The sequence below is a fragment of the Micrasema longulum genome, unplaced genomic scaffold (genome assembly GCF_059751315.1).
Source record: "Micrasema longulum isolate JH-2025_06_02 unplaced genomic scaffold, ASM5975131v1 h1tg000112l, whole genome shotgun sequence".
Lineage (NCBI taxonomy): Eukaryota > Metazoa > Arthropoda > Insecta > Trichoptera > Brachycentridae > Micrasema > Micrasema longulum.
This window is the reverse complement of record NW_028277318.1, coordinates 1,292,734-1,319,114: the sequence shown is the minus strand read 5'-3', so window position 1 is coordinate 1,319,114 and position 26,381 is coordinate 1,292,734. Positions and strand designations below refer to the sequence as shown.

The window sequence follows — 26,381 nt, the reverse complement described above, 5'->3', positions numbered from 1 at the left end:
ACTTCTAAAGGTTGTTTTATGGTTGTCTTTACTTATGATTCTTATAGATGATTCTTGTAGTAATTTTATTAAAGGATGAGGCAAAAGGTTCTCAGAACTTGTACTGTCAAAATAAAAAAAAGAATATTCAATACGTATGACTCACGCGCGGTAGGTTCCGGGTTCGATTCCCGGTGAGAACACAAAAATAAATAAATGTGATTTTTCTCAAGCCTGGGTGTTCCGTGATGTAATTCACCACTGTATTTGAGCCTCCTGGCCTGTTGTGGTGCAAAAAAAAAATACAATAAAAAACAATGAGAACGTATATTTTTTTTGGGTAATCCCGTGTAAGTAGGATTCGTTTTGACGTTTCGGCTACCATTGCAGGAGCCATCTTCAAGATAAGCTGTGTTTACACAGACTGTGTTTAACACACTGCGTTTAAATATACAGCTTATCCTGAAGATGGCTCCTGCAATGGTAGCCGAAACGTTGAAACTAATCCAACTTTTCAAAAAGTAAGAAACCTTTAATTTTTAACTATTTGTTGAACCACGCAACAATTGAAAGAGTTGATTTCATTAGGGATCTTGGCGTAATTTTTGATGATAAACTTACATTTATCAAACATATTGACAAGATTTCAAATGAGGCGCTAAGTATGTTGGGATTTATTTGTAGGGTTACTAATAAATTTGAAAGTATCGCACCAATCAAGTCACTTTATTGCTCCCTGGTTAGAAGTCGTTTAGAATATATTTCTCCAGTCTGGTCGCCCCATTATCGTGTACATTCTGATTCACTCGAGCGCGTCCAGAAGAAATATCTAAAATATATTAATTTTAAACTTCATATTCCTGCTGCTTTATTTAATTATAATCAATTGTTGTCTTCAGCAAATCTTTTAAGACTTTCTGATAGAAGAATCCTAACTGACCTAATATTACTTTTTAAGGTGATCAATTCATTAATTGACTGTCCAGATTTGCTGGAGTTGGTGTGTTTCCGTGTACCTGGTCGACATACCCGCCACAGATCTCCTTTTTGTTCTGCAAGTTCTAGAACCAACTATCACATGCACTCGCCTATCCCTAGGCTCCATAGATATGGCAATCAGTATGAGGACAAGGCTGATATATTTGGTTCTGGACTTGATAGTTATAAAACGAGTCTGATTTCTTTTTTTCTCTCGCAATATTATTCTTAAACTTTTCTTTTTATTTAAAAATGTTTTTTCCTTTTTTGTTTTTTCATATTTATGTATTTATTTCGTTATTATTTTTGGTTGCTTTTATGTATTTACCTGCTTGTTACTATTGTTATAGTTATGCAATTTTTATAATTTTTTGTTATGTTTCTATATATGTATTTTTTTTTTTTTTTTTCATATTTATGTTCAATATATGTTAAAGGCAATTTCTGCCGTTTATGTAAAATAAATAAATAAATAAATAAATAAATAAACTTACACAGAATCACCCAAAAAAAATATACGGATTGAATTTTTTTTTTTTTTAATTTTTACATTACAAGTTCTTAGAACCTTTCGCCACATCTTTTAATAAATATAAATAAAATAAAATTACTATAAGAATTATATAACCATAAGAATTATAAGTAAAGAAAACCATAAAATAACCTTTAGAAGTGGTGTTGTAGAAACGTCGGAACGAATCTATCTTACACTGGATCACTTGAAAAGATACATATAACAGTGACCCTGAAAATGTACGCAACTATTTCATCATCATTCGCTTTCCGCACCTAATGTGCATTGGGCACTGCATTGATATCTACACGAACCGTTGCGTATTTTGATATTTTTTTGTAACGTGAAGGTGAGATGATCAGTCTTACGCTTCAGGTACCAGTCCAGGGACAATGAAATATTCATGAGTGAAAACACCCTTTGAAATAAATATTTAATACGTCGGGAATCTAAACACAAACGCGCTGACTTTTTCACCACGAGACCGATGCACCTATTTTAATAAACTATTTTTGAACAGTTTTTAATTTATTAAAAAAAAAAAAAAAAAGTTTTACGAAAATTCTTATCTAAAAACGATGACGCATTATGCGTATAAATTTATCTTGAATATTTATAGTATACTTAATTGAAAATCCACAGAACCGATTCAGTGCTGCACTTTTCAAGGGAAAAAATATATAAACACATCTACTGTCTCTACAAAATGCATTATTAAAATGAGTGAATACAAAACGTTTTTATAATTAACTACCAATGCGTTTAATTACTGAAATGAGGCTTGAAATACACGTAACAGCGACACTCTTTACCGTTGAAATAAAAATAGTTATCTTTTAAAAACGAAATCCCGTTTGGGTGGTCGCCGGTCGTCTTGTTTATAAATGTGGTTTTATTTAATTAAATGCGATGTGTAATGTATTCGATTTACAGGAAGACGTCTTGGCCAATTGCAAGTGGAGAAGCAGTGAGGCTTCAGACACGTAAACGTCAGTAATTGCATCTCTTTACGTCCAAACATGCAATTATTGACACGTCAGAACTTTCGTTTTATAAAACGCTATCTCAAGATGTTTCCATTCATGATAAATTTTGTTTTTCGTGCATAGGATTAAGAATTTATTAACGAATAGATTTGTTTGAGTAATTAGTTATTTGCCTAACACAAAATTTTATAAAGAAATGTTCAAATGTGTGTAAAAACTCAAATGAATATTATTGTATGTTAACTAAGTTGGCCGACGATTCATTTACATGGGTTGTTATACATTTGAACGTAGTTATGCCGAAAAACGCCAGTCCACAATTTTGAAAAAAATATATATATTGGTGTTATCGGGTGCAGTAAGGTCAATTCTTGGTTCTGCTATAAACAACCAGACCGCTTTTACAAAAAAGCTGTAATAATCACCTTCCGAAAATAGTGTCGATCACAAAAACGGCATTTCTTAATTTCCAGAAAACACCTACAGCACTGGAAAAATCTTACGTTACTTAAAAAAATCATTAAAACCAATAAAACACATCATTAGATTTTTGTTTGTAGTGCAAATAAACAAATGTGATCATTCTTGATTATTTGCTAAAGTCAAAAACATTCTAACTGTTGCTTATATTTGATTATTTTCTCTTTTCACAAAAGTGCTTTTATCGCAGTTTCACATTTCCGTGACTGGCTGCTTTCTGCATAACTGCGTTCATTAAAACCCATGTTTTTATTAATGCATATTACTACTTAAAAATTTATGTTAATTTTCTTTATAAATATCGTTTTTAAAAATTTATGGTATATAACAATAACATTTTTCAAGATTTTTTTTTCGTGTAACCTCAGATGAATTTTCAAAAATTAAATACGCTATTTTGAATAGCTCTAAAACGTTGAAAATGTTAAGAGCGGGTGTTAAAGAATATATCTCTCTCTCCGTGTCTCGGCAAACTTTGATTAGGCCAACTTTTAAGTATTTGTGTAAAAAAAAAACTGTATTTTTATGTTATGTTGATTTGAATTTTGTTTATTACATGTTTTTTAAATTATTTTTTTTAATAAAATTTTGACGGAGGCATTGAGAAAGACAAGGATAAGATGAGCGTGTATATTTATTGGTTCCCCTATTTTTTTTATTAAAATAACTTGGTTAAAATTGAGTAAATTCGTTAAAATAGCATAGCCAACAGAGTCCTGGAGGACTTTATTACAGTTGTGGGTGGATGGTGTAATATTTCTCTCTCTTCTTAATGAAATATTTAATTGGTTTTGGACTGACTTAGATTGTATTTTTGTCCCTGAAATAATAAATATTTAAATCTTCTTTTCAGATTGGACGATCATTTGGTTTCTGCACATCGTTATCAAGCTGGCCAGCATCGCTGTGAAGCCTGCCCTCGTTCGTTTTCCTTCAGACCTGGTCTCATCAAGCACCGCACGACTGCTCACCCCGATCTTCGGAGGTATCCCTGCGAGAACTGTTCCAAGGTTTGTTACATATAATGTTTTTTTTTATACCTTTACAAAATATATAAAACACATTTTTTAATACAAAAAACGTTAAATGCATGATAAAATTGGTCATTATTGCATTTAATTTTAAAAAATCTTAAATTTTGTTTGCAATGAACAAATCGCAGTCCCAAAAGTTTACTGTAGTATATCTAAATCGGCAGATTTGCAGGAATGCAATTATGAATCTTATCACGGGGTAGGCAAGACAGAAATTTGGGGCATGCGATTAACTCTAAATCATTTATGGCTACTCTGATAAATAAACGTCAAATAAATGCAACACGCGAATTAAAATCTAAAGATCTTCTTACAATATTTCGTTTGTCAAAATGTGTTGCAGACAAAATTTTGGATTTTACCCCCCGGGAGTCATTACGATAAACAAATTACAACAGGGATGGAGAACATTTAAGAGAAGGGAATATGGAAGTCTAGGCATTTACAGGGCTTATGACCTGTCATTGGCTGGTTTAAGTGGCCATTTCAAACATTGTGTTGTTTTTTCACCATTGTGCCTACGTTTAAACGTCCATATTTATTCAATTTTTCACAACAAAAAAGGTTTCAGCTCATTAACTTCACTGAAATCAACAGATGGGAGAGTTGAAGACGTATGGATTTTTAAACAAAGGCAAAATGATAAATGTTTCATAGTGTGTGAAGTGGCCACTTAAACCAGCCAATGACAGGTCATAAGCCCTGCAAATATGCCTAGACCTACATGTTCTCTTCTCTAAAATCTTCTTCATCCTTGTTGAAATGTGTCAATTATAATGATTTTTATTTAGAATATTATTTTGGCCTTAAGTTTTACCCAAAGCACTTAATTAGATAAATTGAATTATGATGTAATAACTTATATTTACATATAAATTATTAATTTAAAAAATACTTGGTACACTTCCACTTATTTATTTTGACAGTCTAAAGATGCCCATTAGAGGGTGAAAGCGCTATTTGGTCAAAATAAATTAGTGGAAGTGTACCAAGTATTTTTTTAATTAATAACTTATATGTAAATATAAGTTATTACATCATTACAATGGAATTCCATCAAGAATTGTAAATAAAAATTTTAAATAAAAAAACAAGTTACATTGAAAAAAAAAATATCCCCGAATTAACTACTTTCTAGGGTAGAGAAGATTCATAATACCCCCCCAGCGGTGCTTTTCTAAACCGTTCTGGCAGCTGTAGAAAACACTTTTGTTTCAATTATTTCCATACGAAATACGCGAGATAAAAGTGTTTTCTACGACCGCGAGAACGTTTGGAATATCACTCTAGGGTTAGTATTCTGAACCACTTTCGCGGTACGAGAAAACAGTTTTTCTCGTGTATTTTGTATGTAAACATACAAAATAATACTGCCGCGAGAGCGTTTGGAATACCAGCCCGGAGAGCAGATTTAAAAAAAAAATATGTTTCCCCAGTATTTTTTGTGCTACTTGTTTATTTTTATTTTTATTTCAATATAAAAAGAACACTGTTAACCGCAATTTTTTTTCGATACTTTCTCAATTAATTTGAAATAAAACTGAAGTTTGTATATTTTGCTCAAAAAAGCCAAAAACTGCAAAACAGCCCCATTTAAATATACACAGTGTACTTTTGGAAGTGCAAATAATTTGTGTTTGAATAAATAAGAGTTTACCTTTGACCATGTCTCTCTTTCGTTGGATAAAATGATTTCTACCAACTAATCTGGTAGGTACGTAACATTACTCATTTTAATATTATTAATTAATAGCACCTGTATGTAACATTATGTATTGTAACATACTTGTTTTGATACAATTGATGATTGGAACTAATTAATTTAGCATTTTTCTAAGGAGTAAAGCTTGCTAAAAATACATTTTTAGTTTTCTCGTACAATAATTCAGTAGTCAGATGGCAGAAGGGACCATCTGTAATTTTCAAAAATGTTCAGGAGAGCTGAAATAAGACTAAATTTCAAGACTTCAATCCACAACTTAGTGTTGTTTTTAAATAACAAATTACCATTCTATATAATGCTGTTTTTATTTTTTTTATTTAGTATTAACCGAAATATTTATTCAAACTTTTAAAAACTAAAACACAGAAAAAATACAAATGGTCCCTTCTGCCTTCTGCCATCTGACAACTGAATTATTTTTGATTAAATTAATATAAAACATCATGATTTGTTGCATTATTTATATTTTATTCTTTATATCTTATTCTTATATCTTATTCTTGCTGTTCTATGGCGATAGAATAAATTAATGCAAATACAAAAGTGTTTAAGTTAAGTAATAGTATTGCATTTGTTATTATTTGAAAACTGTATTTCAACCGATTCATTAGAAATTGTAATCACACGCTTTAAAACGAATATACTGCTTTATTTTTCTACCAGTTGCAATTTGCCCTACATGGTTTAAGAAAGTATTTTTACTAATATTAACAAATTGTAAATTCATGTTCTAGGTTTTTACGGATCCTTCCAATCTTCAGCGTCACATTCGCACTCATCACGTGGGAGCTCGGTCGCACGCTTGTCCTGAATGTGGGAAGACTTTTGCTACATCAAGTGGACTAAAACAACACACGCACATTCACTCTAGCGTCAAGCCATTCCAATGTGAAGTCTGTTTCAAGGTACGATTACAGTGGTATTTGAACAATTTGATGTTTACTTATTTACTTTGCAAATTACAGTCAAAACAATTTAATATTTGCGCGTTGAATAAACTAGGCTTAAAAAGGTTTTAATACATGCGTTTTTCTTTTTGTTGCAGTCTTACACGCAATTTTCCAACCTGTGTCGTCATAAGCGCATGCATGCTGATTGCCGTATGCAAATAAAGTGCGTCAAGTGTGGACAGTCATTTTCCACCGTTACTTCACTATCGAAGCACAAGAGGTTCTGCGACTCGACCGGACAAACCCAAGGCCAGAGCCATCCTAATCAAGGAAACCAACTACCCCCACTTCCTCAAATCTCAAACATGCCGGTAAATAATCCTTCCGGTCAAAATCCGTTCTCGATGTACAGGCCACCCGCGGGGCTGCCGTTCCCATTTCCACCAAATTTCGGCCCATATCCTGGACTTTTTCATCCGTCCGCTCCGCCTGGATTTCTCGCTAATCCATTATTATTCAATTCACACCTAAATAGAAGTCAGCTAGAGATGGAAGTCCACCATAACAATGTGATAAATGAAAGGTCAGAATCTGTAGAGAGTCAAAAGCGTCAAACAGATTCAAATATTGATATTATTTCTCACAACTCCGAAAACAAGGATAGAAGTATTCGAAATCACCTGGAAAAACTTTTTAACCCCAAATCTGATCGTTTCACTCCTCCGAGGCAGCAAAACTATTTGGCAAAAGTATCACCTCCTACAGCCGAGGAGGCGAGTTCTCAGCTGCGTCCATCGCCAGCTCGTCCACCTCTACGGAATCCATCTATTAGTATTTTTTCGAATCCACGAGAAATTATTGGCTCTCAACCAAATCAATTAAAATCTAGACCTCTGATCACAGAAATCACGCAAATTGACATTGATACAGATATGACTACTGCACCAAAGGATTTTTCTAAAACTGCTAAAAAATCACCAAAACCTCATATCACTACTGAAGATGAAGATGATGTTATTGGCAGAAAGTCTGTTGGTTTAAAGAGAAAACCTGAATCGAACGGGGAGCAGCCTTTGGATTTGAGTGTAACTCGTAAACGCCACAGGACTGAATGTTCGGATGATGAAACTTATGCTCAAAAAAGTCCTTCAATAAGATCGTGTGAAACTCCGGAGACTTCAAAAAATAGTCATGACGACACAAATAATACGCAAAGTCCTGATAATGAAACAATCGATATCGATGTGGAAGAAGAGAAACATCCAGCCTCGCCGAAATCTACTATACTAGAAAAGATTTCAGCAACTCCACCAATGGCGTACCCACGACCAATTCATCCTATGTTTTTAGAAGCCATGTATAGACCGGGTGGGTTCCCAGGATTTGCTGGACCCGGAGACAGATTACTTGGACCGCCACCGCCTCCTTTTGGCCCATCAAGATCGTTCCCTTTTTTAGGACCACTTCTCGGAGCAAATGGAGCCAATAGAAATAATTTCGATTTGCTCCGAGCCCCAATATCAAATTTTGGGGCAAGTAAATATCAAGACGTTCTGTTAGGAGGTAATCATGGCGGAAAACTGAAAGATCGATATGCTTGTAAATTTTGCGGTAAAGTATTCCCTAGAAGCGCTAATCTCACAAGACATCTGCGCACACATACCGGTGAACAGCCATATAAGTGCAAGTATTGCGAAAGATCATTTTCGATCTCGAGCAATTTACAGCGTCACGTAAGAAACATTCATAATAAAGAAAAACCATTCAAATGCACACTGTGCGACAGGTGTTTCGGACAACAGACCAATTTAGATCGTCATCTGAAGAAACACGAGGCCGATGAATCCGGAATTGGACCAATTGCTGATTCTCCCGGTAGTTCTAATGAAACAGAGAGAGAAGATGCATACTTCGACGAGATACGGTCGTTCATGGGTAAAGTAACTTACAGCGGGCAAGATCCGTATCTATCATCCACGATTCCTCTTCATTTATACAATCCTCATCAGGTTAATGAACTCTCCCAGAAAGATAACGATGAAGATTCAGAGAGCTTCGCCAGCGAAGATTTGAATTCGGAAGTACTCGGGAGAAGCGGGGGTTTATCCCTTAACCGCTTTGAAAGTATTAAAGTAAAACAAGAAAAAGAAGAACTACTGAATAATAATGACGCAGTTATTGAAGTTTCGACTTAGCGCCCAGAATTCAACAGCGAATCTCTTCAAATTTTGTGAACACGCAATGTAAGATGCATTTTAACTTATAAAAGTGATTAGGTATAAATTATTAAATGATCAAGATTAAATCACAAATAAACATTTAACACTGCTGCATTTTGCACAGCGGTAGAATTTGGTTTAAGTAAAAAAGTTCCTAAAACGTTTTCTTAATGAATTGTATGAGACATGTCAGCGGAGAGATCACGAAATTAAAATAATAATATGAATTTAGAAAATATTGTTACGACTTTTGAAATATGTATCAGCATGTGTCGATTTGATTGTACTTAATTAGAATCGTGTATTGTATGCACTTAGGCTAGTTTTTATTATTTTAGTTTATAAGATTAACTGATTTTATTTTTACGGGCACATAAAACAACACCATAAGATGGATTTTCTTTTAATTTTTGTGATAGTCAATTTTAACCAAAGTTATGTAAAATTGTTGTAAAATAAGGTGTTTTTTTCGTTGAAATTTTATAAAATGTATTTCGTTTCGTTTGACTGTGTTCTTAAAACGAAATATTCTAGATTTTTTTTTAATTCCGTACATTTAGGCTTAACCGTGTTGTGATAACTGTTAAAAATAAGGAATTTGTTTTTGTAGAAATTTCTTATTAATTTAGGATTATATTCTTGTGCTTATTAAAATATACTATTGTAAACTATTAAAACGTACTTTTTCCACTGTAAAATAGGAAAACCACTCTAAATTATAAAATAAAACTGACGTGTGTTTATCAATTGAAAAATGTATATCACATTAAAAATTTGAGTAAAATTACAATGATTCATTTTGTTCACTTTGGACTAGTAAAATATTGTACAATTATTATTAGCATAAGGTTCTTTTTTGTAAATAAATCACATTGTTCTGATTTTATAACTAACTTTGATAACTAACTACTTAGACCAATCATAATGTAGATATGGGCATTACAACTTATTAAGTTTTAATCAAATTTCTTCTGTCACTTACAAAAACCAATTATAATATTTGGTAATTATTTTAAAAAACTAGAAAATTTAAATACAATCGTGTACTTTATATCGATAAATCTATTTAAAATTCTTAAAATATTTGTTTTAGTTATAAAATAATTCACAATAAATCTATTAAACTTGGTTTTTAGGTTAATTTTTCTCTTGACATGTTCTGAAATCAGCTAATGTGTACTATTACTAAATACTATGTTATTGTTACTATATTATATTTAAGGTCGTCATATTATTGCCATTAAACACAAAAACCTTAAAATATGTGAAAAATATTAAAAAATAAATTAATATATGCATTCTACACTTTGTTTTCATTTTGTTGAAAGAAGGAAAGCGCAAATTTGCGCATTTGAATTGCAATGTTACTCTCTTATATGTATCTGTATGCGAGAGACAAACTACAGTGTCTAAAACTACAACTATAAAAGAAAGACAAATTGTGACTTTAAACATCTGTTATTTCCTAATAAGAGGCTTAAAAGTAATTTTAAAAAAATTTAAATATAAACCTTCGTTCATGCAAAGGTCACAAACCTTAAAAATAACAGTTTTGAGTTAAATATGCCACTCGAAGCTGTAAAATTATGTTTTAAGAGGCAAACGTCACCTAGGTAATTAAGTTTGGAAAAAGTTTGCGTGAATCCGAATTATAACTAAACAAAAGTCACTTAACAAAATTTTGGTCACCTAGCCCCATAAAAACCTTCCAGATCTTAAAATACGTATCAGAAAGAAAAAGTTACGAATGGAATTTTTAAAAAAGGATATAAACAAATTATGTTGTGTACACAAAACCTCCAAAATAACAACCATTAATTTTAAAATTGCGATTTCTAAAAATGATGTTTTTGGGTTAGTGACTTCTTCTTGCGGTGCTATTCTAAATCGCTCTCGCGGCCGCAGAGAACAATTTTTCTTTCGTATTGACATACAAAATACGAGAGCTTTTTCTATAAACTTTGTCTATGGCCGTGAAAGCGTTTGGAATATCACCCCTGGACGGCGCGGCGACATTATATCTTATTTTACGGGTTCTTGGGAAAGCAAAAATCAGCGTTAATGCTGTAATGTTTTCTTTTTAGTTTTTGGATTTTTTTTGTTTTCAAAATGGAGATACATTTGTTGACCCTTAATATCTTTATTATTATTCATTATTACATTACATATTATATGAGAAAACATCAGTTAATTCATAGGATTTTTTCTTGCGGTGCTTTATCAGGTCTCCCTGATGTTGGCGATCACTACAGCAAAAGCATCTCGGTCCTGTGCTACTCCGAGGCCAGGACATTTGCTTGTTGGATTTACTCGCCATAGTGATTCCTGGGAAAAGATGACCAGACTGGTTGTCCATTGCCTTTTCTGATCTTTTATTTATTAATCATGTAAACATTTATGCAAGGATAATACAATTTAATGTTTTTTAAACAATGAAATTCTAATTGGGTGTAACAACAGATTTTCCTTTTCTAGAGTTTATGTGGTGTTATCTCATTGGTGGTCGCATACATAATTCTGATATTCTGAATGAATTCGGTCTATTTGTCTCTAATAAATATCTTCGACAAAGGCAACACAGGTTGCTCTATTTGCCACGATGCAGAACCAACATGCCAATGGTTATACCAATAGGTAGAGCAATCGTGTTATTCAATCGTATCGCCTCGGATGTCGATATATTTCATGGGAGTAATCCCACCGTCATGAAATATATATAAACTCTTGGGAGGGCAATTTCCACATTGTAATATGTATGTCAATTTACAAGACAATTTACTTTTTTTTTCTCTTTTCTATTTGATAAATCTGATATGTATATTTTGTGTGTTGTGTGTTGAGAATTCATTGGATACTCTGTAATGTTTTCAATGTAACTAAAAATAAATAGATGTCTTACAAAATTTTAGTCAACCAATAGCAAAGGAATAAAAACTCTATTTTATGACCCTTTAAGACCTTATTTTGCGCAGCAGCGGTTTCAAGTGGTTTGAAGAATTCTTGTGTGGCTGCGGGGGATTTGCCGACAATATTAAGGCCGTTCGCATATTTTATTTTATTTTATTTGGGAAATCAACAGTTCTACATACATATTTTTAGTAAACAAACAGATATAGTGTATAAACTCAGAACTAATAACAGATTTCCACATAGTATACAAAGTTAGTAAAGAAAATATATTACAAATCAAATAAATACATACAATTTATACATATAAAAATGTTATTTTCATGTACTCAATATTCAAAGATTTTTTAGATATTTATTTAAAAAACATTAAGTTACTGTAAATTGGGCAGGATAAGGACAAAAATGCTTGAAGAGAGGATAAGGAGGGGAGGGGAGATGTACATATTTATTATTATAATGTCTACTAAGTTACATAATACATTTTTAGTGTAAATTTTAAATCTGACAAGAGTGATGTTTGTGTAATCTATATTTTTAAATTTTGTATTGTACATTGAAAAAGTCCTAGGAAAAAAAGCATTTTTAACATACGATGTTTTACTTATTGGTACATGAAACAGGTGGTACCGTCTACAAATCCTGGCTGGCACATGTATTATTATTAAACCAAGCAGCTCTGTACAGTCAACCATTGATAAGTATTGATTATGATTAATCATAAATAAAATATATTTCTTTTTACAATAAATAAATACTGACTTTCGTTTGGGAAATGCTGCGGCTACAATACTTTCTTCGTCTTTGTTGAGATATCTGTCTTTATTATTGGACGCTATTAAAAACATTAAAACGTATTTAGGTCAATCAGTTGTGCAAGACTAGACTATATGCGATTAATAAAAGACGTGCGGATCATGTCGGCAAATTGAAAACGTAACTGGTTGAACTCTCTACCTATTGTTGGGTAACATTATTGTTGTTCGACAATAATTAGGTCATTAGTTCAATGGTCATCACTAGAGAACGATCACAGAAAAAGAGACATGTCCATCTTCATGTATTTGTTGGATTGAATTTTTTTCACTGTGTAACATTCACCATTCTGACCATATTTGAACATCTTTATTCCTTAAATTCTTTAATCTGTTGATGTTTGTGAATTTAAAGAGCTGAAACCTTTTTTTATGCGGGTGAGATTAAATTAATGCGATTTTCAAAAATCCAGTTAAAAGAAATAAATAAGAAGATATTATAAAGAATTTAAAAAAAGAATCTGATTAGGATCCATAAAAGGCGAATGTTGTTTGTAAACATTCAAAAACAACAATTCACAGTTTTAACTACAATTTAATCTACAAACACGCACAGCGCAAAGACCTACATTTTGCTGAAAACCGCATGTAAATTGGTTAAGCCGCTCAGGAGAAGTGACATCACCCGCACAGAGGAATTATATATATAAAAAGATAATGTAGAATCGGTAATGGATCTTAGAAAACTGATGATATAAACTGAACTCTACTGATTTTCTGATGGTACCTAAGGATAGTTACTGCTTTTAAAGTAGTTTTTCATTGTGTTTTCTTTACTTCTGATGGAGAAATTGGGTCATCTTCTATTTCCCTTACTGTCAGTAATTTGACATCCGCGTTATCCGTGTTATTTTTGTTGTTTACGTACAGGAGATGCATGAGTAACCTTCTGCACTGTGCTTAATAAAACAGTAGATCAAACGACAGAAGGCAATGGTTTTCGGGTGAGTTCTTTTATGTAGATAATCGCTGTGTTGAGTATTGAATACATAAATATAATGAAAGTTTATTTTATTGTGGAAGTACACAAATTAATAACAAAAGAAGAGAATAATTAATTAATATTCCTTTTAATACAGATAAACGAGAGGAGAATGAAAGTGTATAGATAGTGGTGACCAACCAAAGCAAGATTTTTGGTCTAAACCGAAATCAAAACCGAAACTTGATTAAATAAGTTAAAAGTAACTTCAAAACTTGTAAAACAATACAAGTTCATTAAAATATCGTACTTATAACTAATGTTCATCAATGTACTGGAAACTTTAACTTGATAACTATAAAGACTTCTTATTCTTGTTTCTAAGAGCCAAAATCACTCGCAAACGAGCGGAGGCGTATAAAAAAAAAACTATAAAGACATTAAATGATTATGAAAATTATAAAAATACGAAAGATCTTAAAACTTCCAAATATAGTTAACAAATTACGAGTCATGCGGCCGATTCACAAGCCATAAAATTCACACGACTACGACTGAACGTAATCCGACACATCCCGACCGCAGGTTTCGGCTGAGCCGAAGTTTCGGCCAATTTTTAGCCAAATCCAAAACCGCAGCCGAAATTAGTTTTATTGGCCGAAACCGTAACTGAAACCGAAACATTGGTCGGTCACTAATAAATAGGCACTAAGAACACCTTTGTAGAAACTTATATGGGATAATCTATTGAACTTAAATGATTAATGCTAAACGCTATTAAAAAAATCCAATATTCCTTCGTTAAGAAAGGTTAATTTTTATTGTTATAAATTGAGTGGAACCGATTGTCGATTATTTGTATCAATCGAAAAAGGATTTTTATTACGGACGCGTAGAAAATTAATGATGCATAAAAAAATTCAATGAATAAACAGATTAACTGCCCATAATAATTATTTCATTACCTTACACGCACCAAAAAGTGCATTGGGCACTGTTTTAGTACACCAACTGTAGCGTCTCTAGATCATTTTTGTAAAATTTTGGATAAGGTGATCAGTCTTAGTCAGTCCGGGGACTATGCAATTAATATTGTAGTGTAAAAATTATTAATATTTAAATAATTGGCAATGCTTTGAGTGGGTCCCAATGTTTGTAGACGGGCTTGATCCCCAGAGAGTTCACAAAAGTCAACAGATGGAACAGTTTAGGAGATGTGGATGTTTAAACATAGGCAGAATGGTGAATGTTACGCAGTGTGTAAAGCGAATACTTAAACCAGCTAATGTCAGATCATAAGTCCTAGACTTTCATGATCCTTTCTTGAAAATTTTCTCCATTCCCGTTTTTGTTAATCTTAATGAGTTATATGTTTAACATAACACCGAAAAGCGTAAAAGATAAACGAATTTACTCATTAAATTCATGCCATTCATTGTGTATTTATTTTAACACTTATTTTGATAAACTCGTATGTTTCAACAATAAAAAGCCTTATTTTGGGCGTTTTGAAATAACGTCCAACTTATTCAAATAATGCGTTGGCGTAAAAAAAAATTAAAAGGGATAGCAAATCATAAATAGCAGATGAGAAAGAAATATACGTACCCATGTTCTGATTTCATATTTACTAGTCACCATTCAAAAAACGATACTTTCTGGCAGTTCTTATTGCTTTTTTCTATGGTCCACTTTATATTGTGAAAATGTAATTTCAAATAATATAATTTTTGTCACCGTATTTATAAATGAAAAGATATGTCCCAAAGTTCCAAATGCAAATATATGCAAAAAATATTATAATACGGGAAAAAATCATTTAAAAAAAAAATCAAACAGAAGGTTAATAAATGTGCGTTAAACTACTTAGAAATGAAATATATGTACATTGTTATTACAAGAGCACACCTTAGAATTTAGAATGTTTTTTTGTGTGCCCTATTTCAAGATTTAAAAAAAACACAAATATTAGTAAGGTTTGGTTTTTGAGCAAAAATGTTAAAACAGGTATTTATGTTAATATATGTAAGTATCGAAGTCCTAATTTTATTTATTCAAAAAATTATTATATTATACAAGTACAATACAACATATTACAAAGTAAGGGAATTCGCAATACTTTATGCTCAATATAAATTTATAAAAAAAAATTGCAAACTCACTTAATTTTTTACTTTTGCTATGGATTTTAATAAAGTATCGACATTAAATAAAATGGTAGGTTAGTTATCATAAAAATTCTTAGATTTATTGAATATAAGTAAAATAAAAGTTTATTTAGCAAAGACTCAAACCAAAACAATTGGAGACTGAAAAGTATGGAAAAATGACGCACCCCGGCGTATTTTTTTAGGGGTTAGCTCTAGCGTTGAATTGTCAAAGCTATACGACGAATTTTAAATCGCAAAGTGGAAGATAGATGGCAGAAATGATAAAATACAGGCATATTTTATATCTTTGATTATTTATTGTCATTAATGTCTAACTCATTTTTAATTATATTGACATTTCTTTAAAAAAAGTTCATTATATTTTAAAATATATTATCATTTCTTAACAAAATATATTCGTTACATTTTTAAAATTATTTTACCTTCCAAGAAGTTATAAAATGAAATATTCAGCTTTTTGCATCTAATGTTGTGTAAATCACTGCATTGGTTCACCAATCGCAGCTTGTCTTGATCATTTCTTTTTAAATGAAGGTAGGATATCGGTTTTAAGCATCCGGTGCCAGTACAGGGACAATAAATTATTATTGAGGGGAGATCCTTAAGCCTACCATCTACCTGCAGCTGTTATAAAGTTCTGGGAGACTCTCTGTCAGCTGCGCATAGAGGAAAATTGTTATAAATATTCTTAAGGAATACTAACTCTATGCAGATTAAGGATAGGGGAGGAGGGTGTATGGACAGACGCCAACACGTCGTCTCCACCCCTCAGGATCCCCTCAATGCCTCTGTTTTTTTATTAAAAAATTATGTATTTACACAAAAAATTTAGATAAATAAACGTATCCAAATATACAAAAACAATTTCTTAAAACCATAGTAACACAACAAACATGACTTACACAACAAACTAAGGTTAAAACACGGGTATTTACAATGAGAGAACGACTTTGAATAAAGAAGGACTCCCTGGGTTGTCAGAGGCAGAGGATCCGAATACCACCACCGTAAGGGGAGGATAAAACAAAAGAACGTGTGCGTTCCGCTCGGAAGGAAGTACAGTCCCAACTGAATGAGCATCCCACAGGAACAGTTGCTTGTCCCACCATATCTTACTCACCTAGACGCCCGCGCATCTGAGGAGCTCCCAACGCAATATCCAAGTCCGAACAAACTGACGGAAGTGTGCAAAATTTGTACTGTTGGCCATCAGATCCACATTCCACGCTGGTCGCATGACCCCTGTCAGACCATTCAGCATCTCATCTCTGGCATCATCCAATAGCACACAGTGTCACAAGATATGTTCGGCCGATTGATGGTTATCTCTGTAAGCACAGCTCGAGACAGGGGCAAGTCCAAGTTAAATTATCATTGTGTAAAATGACCTTTTTAAATAAACATATAATTTCAAGTACACCGAGAATCGAACTCGAGATGTCTTTCATGGTAAAAAAAAGCACTGACCACTGCAGCAACAATTATAAAATTGGCAGTGTCAAAAAATTTTGAATTTGTAATGGTGTATCGTAAATCCGTAGTCTACAATTTTTTATCAAAATATTACTTAGGCGGAGGTTAATGCCAAATGAAATATAAAAATCTTCTGCTTTGACTACGCCATTTCGTGGGTGAACTCAATTAAATTTGAAAAAATAACAAAAATAAGCGTCTACTAGATTAACGTCTTCATTTGATGAGAGTATTGACATGATGATGGAAAGCATTACCTCGAGAAAATAATACTTCAGTATTAATTATAATATACGAGTATGACCAGTATCTCGTACTTCTTCACGCGATAGAGTAATAAAGCTTTAAATCTTGCAAAGGCATTTCGGTTATTAATACTCATCGGGTGCCAGAGTCAGAACACTGGTGAAATTATCTCTGGTGATTTTGATTCATTTTAATCATTATTTTTACGTGTAGATTTTTTGATTGGGTAAAATTACGTAGATAAATCGGATAACATCATAAACATACTTCTAGTAAAAATCTATAGTCTAGGACTGGCTTCTACTACTGAAGGCTTTTATCTCAGAAGTTCCAACTGAAGAAATACGGATCTTCATACACAGGCAGAATATGAAATGATACGCAGTGTCTGAAGAAATCATTATCAATTGAATCGGCATTCACTTCTCAAAAAATAATTATAAATTATTATAAAAATAAAACGTTGTTATTAGTGTTATGTGATTTTATTTAACACTAAGCGAACACTACTATAGTTTTGGGAGAATACTCCTCATAATCACACTCTAAAACTATCGTAACAAGTAAGCAATAAAGGCCTCAACATTAATAATATCGAAATAACAGAAATTCTCAGAACAAACTAATTAATAATCACATATTTTTATTTTTTTTTAAATATAAAAAAACATTAGTGCTCCTATTATTTGCATAAATATTTCAATTTTGGTGGCCATTTTCAACAAGTTGTAAATAACTCACTATTAGAAAATTAAAATCAAGTTGGAATAGAGTGGGGCTCGAACCTCGGACCTCAACGGATTTTTAATCACCCGTCGCTTTTATTGACAATGTTCCCTTTGCAGTGTGATACTGGACCTTCCCCACTTCGCTTTGCAACCCTTGTATGTATTCACGATTGTATTTTAAGCTGCAAATCAAATAAGATTATTAAAATATGGTTATAAAATAATAATGATTTAGCCAGCAAAATAATGCCTCGAGGTATTGGCAATTCTTTCGAGATGCTGTTGTTCTTGATGACTATCTGTTAGTTATTAAACAAAATGCCATTGTTAGCATTGATACCGGTTTAAAACTGATTATATCAGAAACATATTAAACTCGAAAAAAAGGCGTACATAATTTGCTGGTAGGAACCATAATTCGATAGCCGGTGCAAGAGGTGTTGAAATGTAGATGCAAAGGCTTATTATTATATGAGATAATGTGGGCAACGTAATGTTTTAATAATTATCCATAACACGAAAACCGTCACGGAGAGGCTTAACATTCGATACAGCCAGAGGCCATTTTTAAAGTTGATACAACTTTGACCAAATACGCTAATTGTTTTCTTGATTAATTCGAGTTCAATTATAACCTACGTGGTTTTAATTGATTGGAAAGGTTTGACCAAAATTATAATGCAAAAATAAACGGCTATTTTGGAACCTTAAATAAACAGATTGAAAAAATCATGTTAATCAGGATTGATTGCATTTTAATGATGTTATGTTTCACATAGCATCTGTAATTTAAAAGTCATTCTTCTTCTTGCGGTGCCTTGTCAGGTCCCCCCAACGTTAACGATAAAGCATCTTGGTCCTACCTTTAAATTTCGCAGCCAGGCCGACCATTTATTGATGTATTTGGCATAGTTATTCCCGGGATATAATGACCAGAGTTATTTCCCGTTGACTTCTCTTTTGGAGGCGCCAGAAACTCACCTTTCATCCTCTCGTTATCTGACGTGATCACACTATTATGAGTGTAATCCTATTGCCCAGGATTCGAACGCTAACAAGTTGTTCTAGTCAGTAGTGTTGCCGGTGGAATGCAACTGGGCGTCCGCAGCATTTTGTAGAATCACACCCTCTGGCGAGATGTGACTCACTGCAACTCTACTGACAGTTTGAACCCCAGAACCCTAAAGAGTCTTTAGTGAACGAATACAATAATGTATTGTGTTTTTTAGAATTGATTTTTTTTTCCAAATGTAAAATCTGCTCATTTGATATGATTTAATCGTTTTAAAAGATAGACTACGACTTGCAGCCATACGACGAGGAATTAACTATGAATAATTTATATTTAAATACACTTGAATAATCTTCTGTCGGCCTCGTGGTCAGCGCGTTAGCCTGCCATGCAAGAGGTCTCGGGTTCAATTCCCGACATGGTTGGTGTGAAATATTTATTTGAATGGGTGTTTTCACACTAAAATATTTCATAGTCCCAGGACTGGTACCTGAAGCGTAATACTATACATTATAGGAGGCCTAATTACAGTGGTGAATTACATCACAGAACACCCAGGCTTGAGAAAAATCACATTTTTAATTTTTGTCTTCTCACCGGGAATCGAACCCGGAACCTTCCGTGCGTGAGTCAAGCGTCTTGACCACTACACCACGGAGGCCGCCGTAATACTGATCATCTTGCCTTCATGTAACAAAAATGATCAAGATACGCTGCGATTAGAGTACCAATGCAGTGCCCTATGCACAATTCGGTGCGAAAAGGGAACGATGATGACGATGATGATGAATAATCTTTCTCTATCTAAGCCATCTTCCCACAGCAGGATACAGGTCTCTTCTGATATTTTCCATTTTTTATTACTTTCATAATCTACCCATCTTTTCTGTTTTTTTGTTTTCCCAGAGTGTCTATTTAAGAAATACTTATTATGTTAATGAACTAACCATACTAATTATATTGCAATTTGAAAAATAAAATATACGTATGCTCGTATAGTAACAATCACATTGAAATTCTCTTTTCAAAGTTCTGTCAACTTATATAATAATTTATAAATCATGATATATGAGGTTCAAAATAACTACCCTGTGCTACACTTACTTGAATGTCAAAGTTGTTTGCCAAAAATATCATTATTTTGATCCTTCTTTTCTTAAGAGAAGCTGGTAAAATTTCAATGAAAAAATGGATTTCTAATATTAACATGTTTGGCGAAACAAATTTTACCGTCTGAAAAGAAAAAAAATCATCTGAAAATAATTATGAAAGCTTCAAATGTTGTACCTACCAATAAAAAATCATTAAAATTTATAACTTTCTGACATATTATATGGGTAAACAGTAGATATTTTTGACTTGGTAACAGAAATGTGTCATTACGATACAGATCATTAGAAATAATGTTTAATTACAAAAATAAGGACCCGACAAAACATATTTCACCAAATGATGAATGTCAAATGGTTAGGGCAACTTATTGGTAGGATATATATTAAACCACTAGCTTCGACACAGTTCAAATTAGAACCATGACGAATTCTAAAATACAGTGAGATTTTGTTTTAATAAATGCTAATGGCGTATGTCGACGTTAAGTTATTGCTTGCTAGACAAATTATTAATGAGCTGAACTACTGATCACATACATATACTTAAATATGCTTTAATGATAAATAAACCAACAATACTTGGAGTATGTCCATGTTTGTACATAGGCGGGATCTCCTCTTCAGGATATGTAATAATCTGCAAGATGTGTAATATGTCGATGTCACTGTTATTGAAGGTAATATATATTCATCGAAGAGTGCTGTTTTTTTTATTAATTAGTCTGTAAGTGTGAAATATCGAAAAATACAGAATGAGAAGTTCTGAAGAAATGAGAAGCTATCAATTAGATCATTAAAAAAATATTAAGATAGTTCACATGTATCCAACATAGCGTTGCGAGATTTTGAATTGTATAAAAAAAAATATTTTAAGTAATTTATATACAAATCAACAATATTTTAAGTAGACAAGGACTGGATTCATTAACATATTACAACAGTGATGGAGAACTTTTAATAGAATGTAATATAGAGGTATAAATAACAATGAATCTCACCCGCTAAATAAAGCTTTCAGCTTTTTAACTTCACAAACATCAACAGATGAAAGAATCAAAGGAATATAGATGTTCAAATATGGGCAGAATGGTGAATATTACACATTTGTAAAGTGACCACTTAAACCAGCCAATGGCAAGTCATAGGCCCTGTAGATGCCTAGACTTCTATATTACCTTATAAATGCTCTTCATCTCTGTTGTAATAGGTCATATACAAATATGTTTTTTTTGTATAGATTTAGCTATTTATTTTATTTTCTATTGAATTCGTTCAAAAAATAAATTATATTATTGAAGTTTTATTTTATTGCTTAAAACAAATCGTCATTTGATAATTAGGCCGCCAATGTAATATATAATTTAGATTATGTACAAAAAGTAAAATGAACATTTGAAAATTTAATGTGTTGTATAACAGGTGAGAATTTGGTTGATTTGACTTAATAATGAGTATTACTTAATTATTGGCAAAATAAATAGACACTTGATCAAAAATATTTACATACAAACATTTATATTTTTATATATTGGAGAGAAGAGAAATAAGAAGAAGAAAAAAAAACGTACATAGTTTATTATATTACATTTGGATTTTACAATTTGTCGCCCAACTAGACAATACTGTTTTCTAATGTTAAGACATTGAGAATTTACTTTTTTGCGATGGAACATAGTAATAATAAAGATATACTAAAGAAAAATTACACTATTCATTAAGGAGAAATAATATTTTAAAAAAAAAGAAATATTTGCATTCTCATGATTTACTCAAATATTTAATTTTGACGGCCATTTTTAACGAGTTGTGAATAACTCACTGTTAGAATATAGGAACAGTTGGGATAGAGTGGGGTTCAAACCTCAGATCTTTGAGCCGTGAGTCCGAGGCACTAAGTTACGACCCGATAATGTATAATACATTTTATGTTGGATTCACTGCATAGCCTGGAGTTAATACATGTTTTTTTGTAGTCCTTTATTTATTAAATTATTTTTATATGAACGGCATAGATTGCCTTAAACATGTACGTTGAACATAAATATGAAGAAAAAATACACATGTACTCATAAACATTGGCCAAACACTTCACGCAAAAAAATGTGAAAATAAAATGCGAAAAAAACTTTTAGAATATATAAAATCATAAGCTGATTCGCTTAAAAATTTGGGTTGGGTATAAAGTTATTGAAATAAACGATTGCTTCAGTCGTCTTGCAATCGACATAAAAAAAAACTGTTCTATTCGATTGAGCAAAAAATTAAAAATTGATTACCTACCACTTATTAAATTATAATCATTAATCTCTTTGCATATCGCTTTAACAATGCTATTACAATTCGCTATTTGCGAAGTTCTACGAGTCCGCTATTCTACACATCAACGATAGCCTGAGGTCAGATGAATCCTTTGGGCCGGGCAGTTAGACATTCCACAGATGATCTTCTCTGTTCTGTGATGTGAAATCAATCATCGGAACGTGAATCAATCATACAACGATGACATAGATTACCATGGAACTCCACTCGGTAACGTGGATTGCGAATCGAATATTATTTTAGTTTAGTAATAAAATAAAAATCATTTTCAATGTTTTTTATACCACAAACTTTTAAAAAAACCATTGAACTTTTGCTTGTATAATTCGCGTCTAAATAACCTTAGATAAATTTTCTACTAAAATACGCATATTCTGAGTTATCTTAAAAAAAAATGTAAGCAATGATTGTTAGAATCGCACTAGGGCACTGGAAAATCCCTTCTTCTACCTTTGTGCATTTGAAAAAGAATTTATTCTAAATTATAATTGATGAGTTTTTTTTGTTGTAAAACATGTAATTTTGAATACTTATGTTTTGATAAAAAAAAACCTAATAAATGTTTTCTAAATATTAAATATGTGTGAGGTCGGCCTCGTGGTCTAATGGTCAGCGCATTTGCCTACCATGCAAGAGGTCTCGGGTTCGATTCCCGACATGGTTAATATGAAATATTATTTAAAAGGGTGTTTTTACATTGGAATATTTCATAGTCCTTAGACTGGTACCTGAAGCGTAAGACTGATCACCTTACCTTCATGTAACAAAAATGATCAAGATACGCTGCGATTGGTGTACCAACGCAGTGCCCTATGCACCATTAGGTGCGGGAATGGAATGATGACGATGATGTTATAGTTTTCGTTGACAAAAAAGTCCTTATTTATTATTTTGTAAAATTATTTTTTTAATGTTAGAGCTCCTACCCAAGTTGGAGATTGGCAAAAGACGCAAAAGTGACGTTTAATGTGTATTTATTATATGAGGAATAAATAAACGGAACTGAAGCACGAGCGTAGTGGCAATGATGAGTTGAACTGACTGCGCTTTGACTACATGCCGGAACTGAGTGACTGGGTTGAGTTGACTTGATTAGGCTGACTCTTTGGGCTGACTCGTTAGGCTGACTGGGCGATACGATGCCTATTGGTCTCTTTATAGGCTACGTTTCTTTGTTCTTCATGTCTCTATGATAAGAACAATGTGTGTTATAAAAATAATTTACTGTCGGACATTTCTCTTATGTAGACGGACGTTTTATGTGTAATACTGTTAGTCTTGCAGAATATATTATATTATATTCAATATAAAATGATGATTTGATTCGTCGATCGTTGCTCTATATATCGGGTGTAATCATTTCACGCGTATTTGCTATTGATCAATGGCCTATAACCCGCACAGATTCATAAAAAAATATGTTTGGCTGTGTTATTTTTTAATTAGAGGTGATAAATGGGAATTCAAAATTTACGTCATTTTCCCACTGTATTTAGAATGTCACTTTATTTTTAACGTGACTGATTACCCTGTTGTACCTAGGATATTAAAAGATTGAAAGTTTCATAAGTAATTAGAGCAGTGTTTCCCAAGGTAGGGCGTAAGCCCCACTGGTGGGGCATAACGCCTCAGAGGTGGGGCACCGCGCTTCAGAGATGACACACGTCGGAGTTCCACTTATAAAGGGGAATACTCTTCGGTCATACAAAAAAATGCCTGAGATGTACAAAATTAAAATATATGCCAAATTGTACTTGTGAAGTGACCGATAATGCTTAACTTGTTATTTTCGACTATCTGCAAACTTTATTTAGTGATGTTAAAGAACGATTTGCCAATTTAAAGGAAATACATTTTCCATCTCGGTTGACACAACCAATGCTGGTAGATATTTCAAATGAACTGTACGGAAAGGAACTTTCAAAAATGCAAAATAATGATTCGATTACAAATTTATTAAATATAAAAGGAATATTTTCATGAGTTTTCTTGCGAAAAAACTAACACAAAATATCCTAATATTACTTTGCATGCCAGAAAATGATTATTACCCTTTCCCTCATCTTATTTGGTGGAATGTGGTTTTAGCGCCTTACGAAATATACTCATTAAAAATTAAATCGATTGGATATAACAAATAGGGGTATAGAGGGGACCTGAGACTGAAATTAACTAAGTTAGATCCGGACATCAAATTTCTTCGTAGCAAGCGTAACTGATTTTAATCATGAATTAGGCGTCGAGATATGTGTGTGTTTGTACTCAATTTTAACTGTCATTTTTTTTATTATTGTTTTAATTTTTTTTTATTCTACTTAATTACATTTTCAATTTATGTTTTGTAATAATTTCACTTTTCATAAAATATGTATTAGAATAGGTTTTATTTCATTCCATTAGGGGTTCATATGTTTACAAACATATTACAATATGATTTGAAAATTTACCTGCTGTTTAGTTAAAAAGATTTTTGAAAAGACTATGGTGGGGCATGGCATAAAAAAGGCTGGGAAACACTGAATTAGAGCCTTACCGTAAATCGTTTTAATAAATTAAGAAAATAATGTAATTGGTGTAATTTGTTTTATTGTTATAAGTTTATGCTCTCCTGCTGTTTTATTGTACATTATGAGCATGTTTACTAACCGGCGGTAATTTACAAGAACAATGGAATACTTTACTAATACGACTCAATTCTCACAATATACCACACACGTTGATCAGATGTATGATTTAATATGTAGATAGATATTTATCATGAATTATTATTTCGAGTTTGACACATATGTATTGAAGTGGTTGCTGATATAACTGAAAGGATACTGATAACGGCTTTTAAAAACTGTATTTATTTATTTATTTTATGTATTCAATAGAAATTACACTACCCATTTTAGATTACGCTGATGTTTCCATGACTGATTTAAGCTGTGAGCAACTCGATAAACTTGAACGACTTTAGAATACATGCATAAGGTACATTTTTGGTCTTAGGAAATATGACCACATTTCTGATTATCGTAGGCAACTTTAATGGCTCAAAATTTAGACAGCGGAGAGACTATCAGTCCCTCTCACTTCTGTTCAATGTACTTCATAGTCCTAACGCTCCTATATACCTGTGTGAAAAATTTCAACGCTTATCAGTTCATGGTTTACCTCTTCGTTCTCATTCTCAAGGCATTCTCTTTATACCCATCCACAATTCGTCTTTCTTCTCTAACTCATATAGTGTCCATGCGGCTCGACTGTGTAATCATCTCCCATCCACCATCAATAATGTTACTACATTATCTCTGTTTAAATCACGTCTCAAGACACATCTCCTTAATCTCTCCTCCTTTCCTTTTTCCTCTTTCCTCTTTTTTCCTTTTTCCCATTGAGTAATAGTTTTGATTTAAGGTAATTTATAAACAAATACGTTTATTTCTATTTTTATACATTTTTAACTTTTAATTTTTTTTTCTATTGAATATGTTCTGTAACTTGAATTATAAAAATAAAACTTTTATTTTATTGGTTGGTTGGAAGAAATTGCCAATTGGCAATAAGCCCGCCAATGTACAAATAACATTATGTACAAAAAAAATACACTAGATAAAATATTAATGAACTTATTAAGGCTTTCTAGGCTATGCTCTCGTGTCAAGCCATAATAAATAACAATAAAAATAGATAATAAAATTAATAAGATTAAACTATAATGACATGTGATGCAATAGAATAATAATCTAGAAAAAATAGAAAAAGCAATAAATAATAAAATTCCAGAAAAAACAAAAAAGATTTGATTTGAGAAATGATTTTTAAAATATAAATTATACAAATCAAGATTCACACAATATCAAATAAACAAAATAATGGTATCATTAA

At 32.2% G+C, this 26,381-nt stretch overlaps 1 protein-coding gene across 1 annotated transcript in view; it reads left to right on the top strand.

Annotated features, from left to right (window-relative positions):
• Window positions 1–8,919, top strand: part of ham (hamlet) — a 125,924-nt gene extending 117,005 nt beyond the window's left edge. Inside the window, exons 6-8 of the mRNA XM_088238714.1 lie at window positions 3,791–3,947; window positions 6,429–6,599; window positions 6,740–8,919. Of these exons, the coding sequence (XP_088094840.1) occupies window positions 3,791–3,947; window positions 6,429–6,599; window positions 6,740–8,779 (2,368 nt within the window). The 3' untranslated portion in view covers window positions 8,780–8,919. The remainder of the gene's footprint in view (window positions 1–3,790; window positions 3,948–6,428; window positions 6,600–6,739) is intronic.
• The last annotated feature ends 17,462 nt before the right edge of the window (window positions 8,920–26,381 follow it).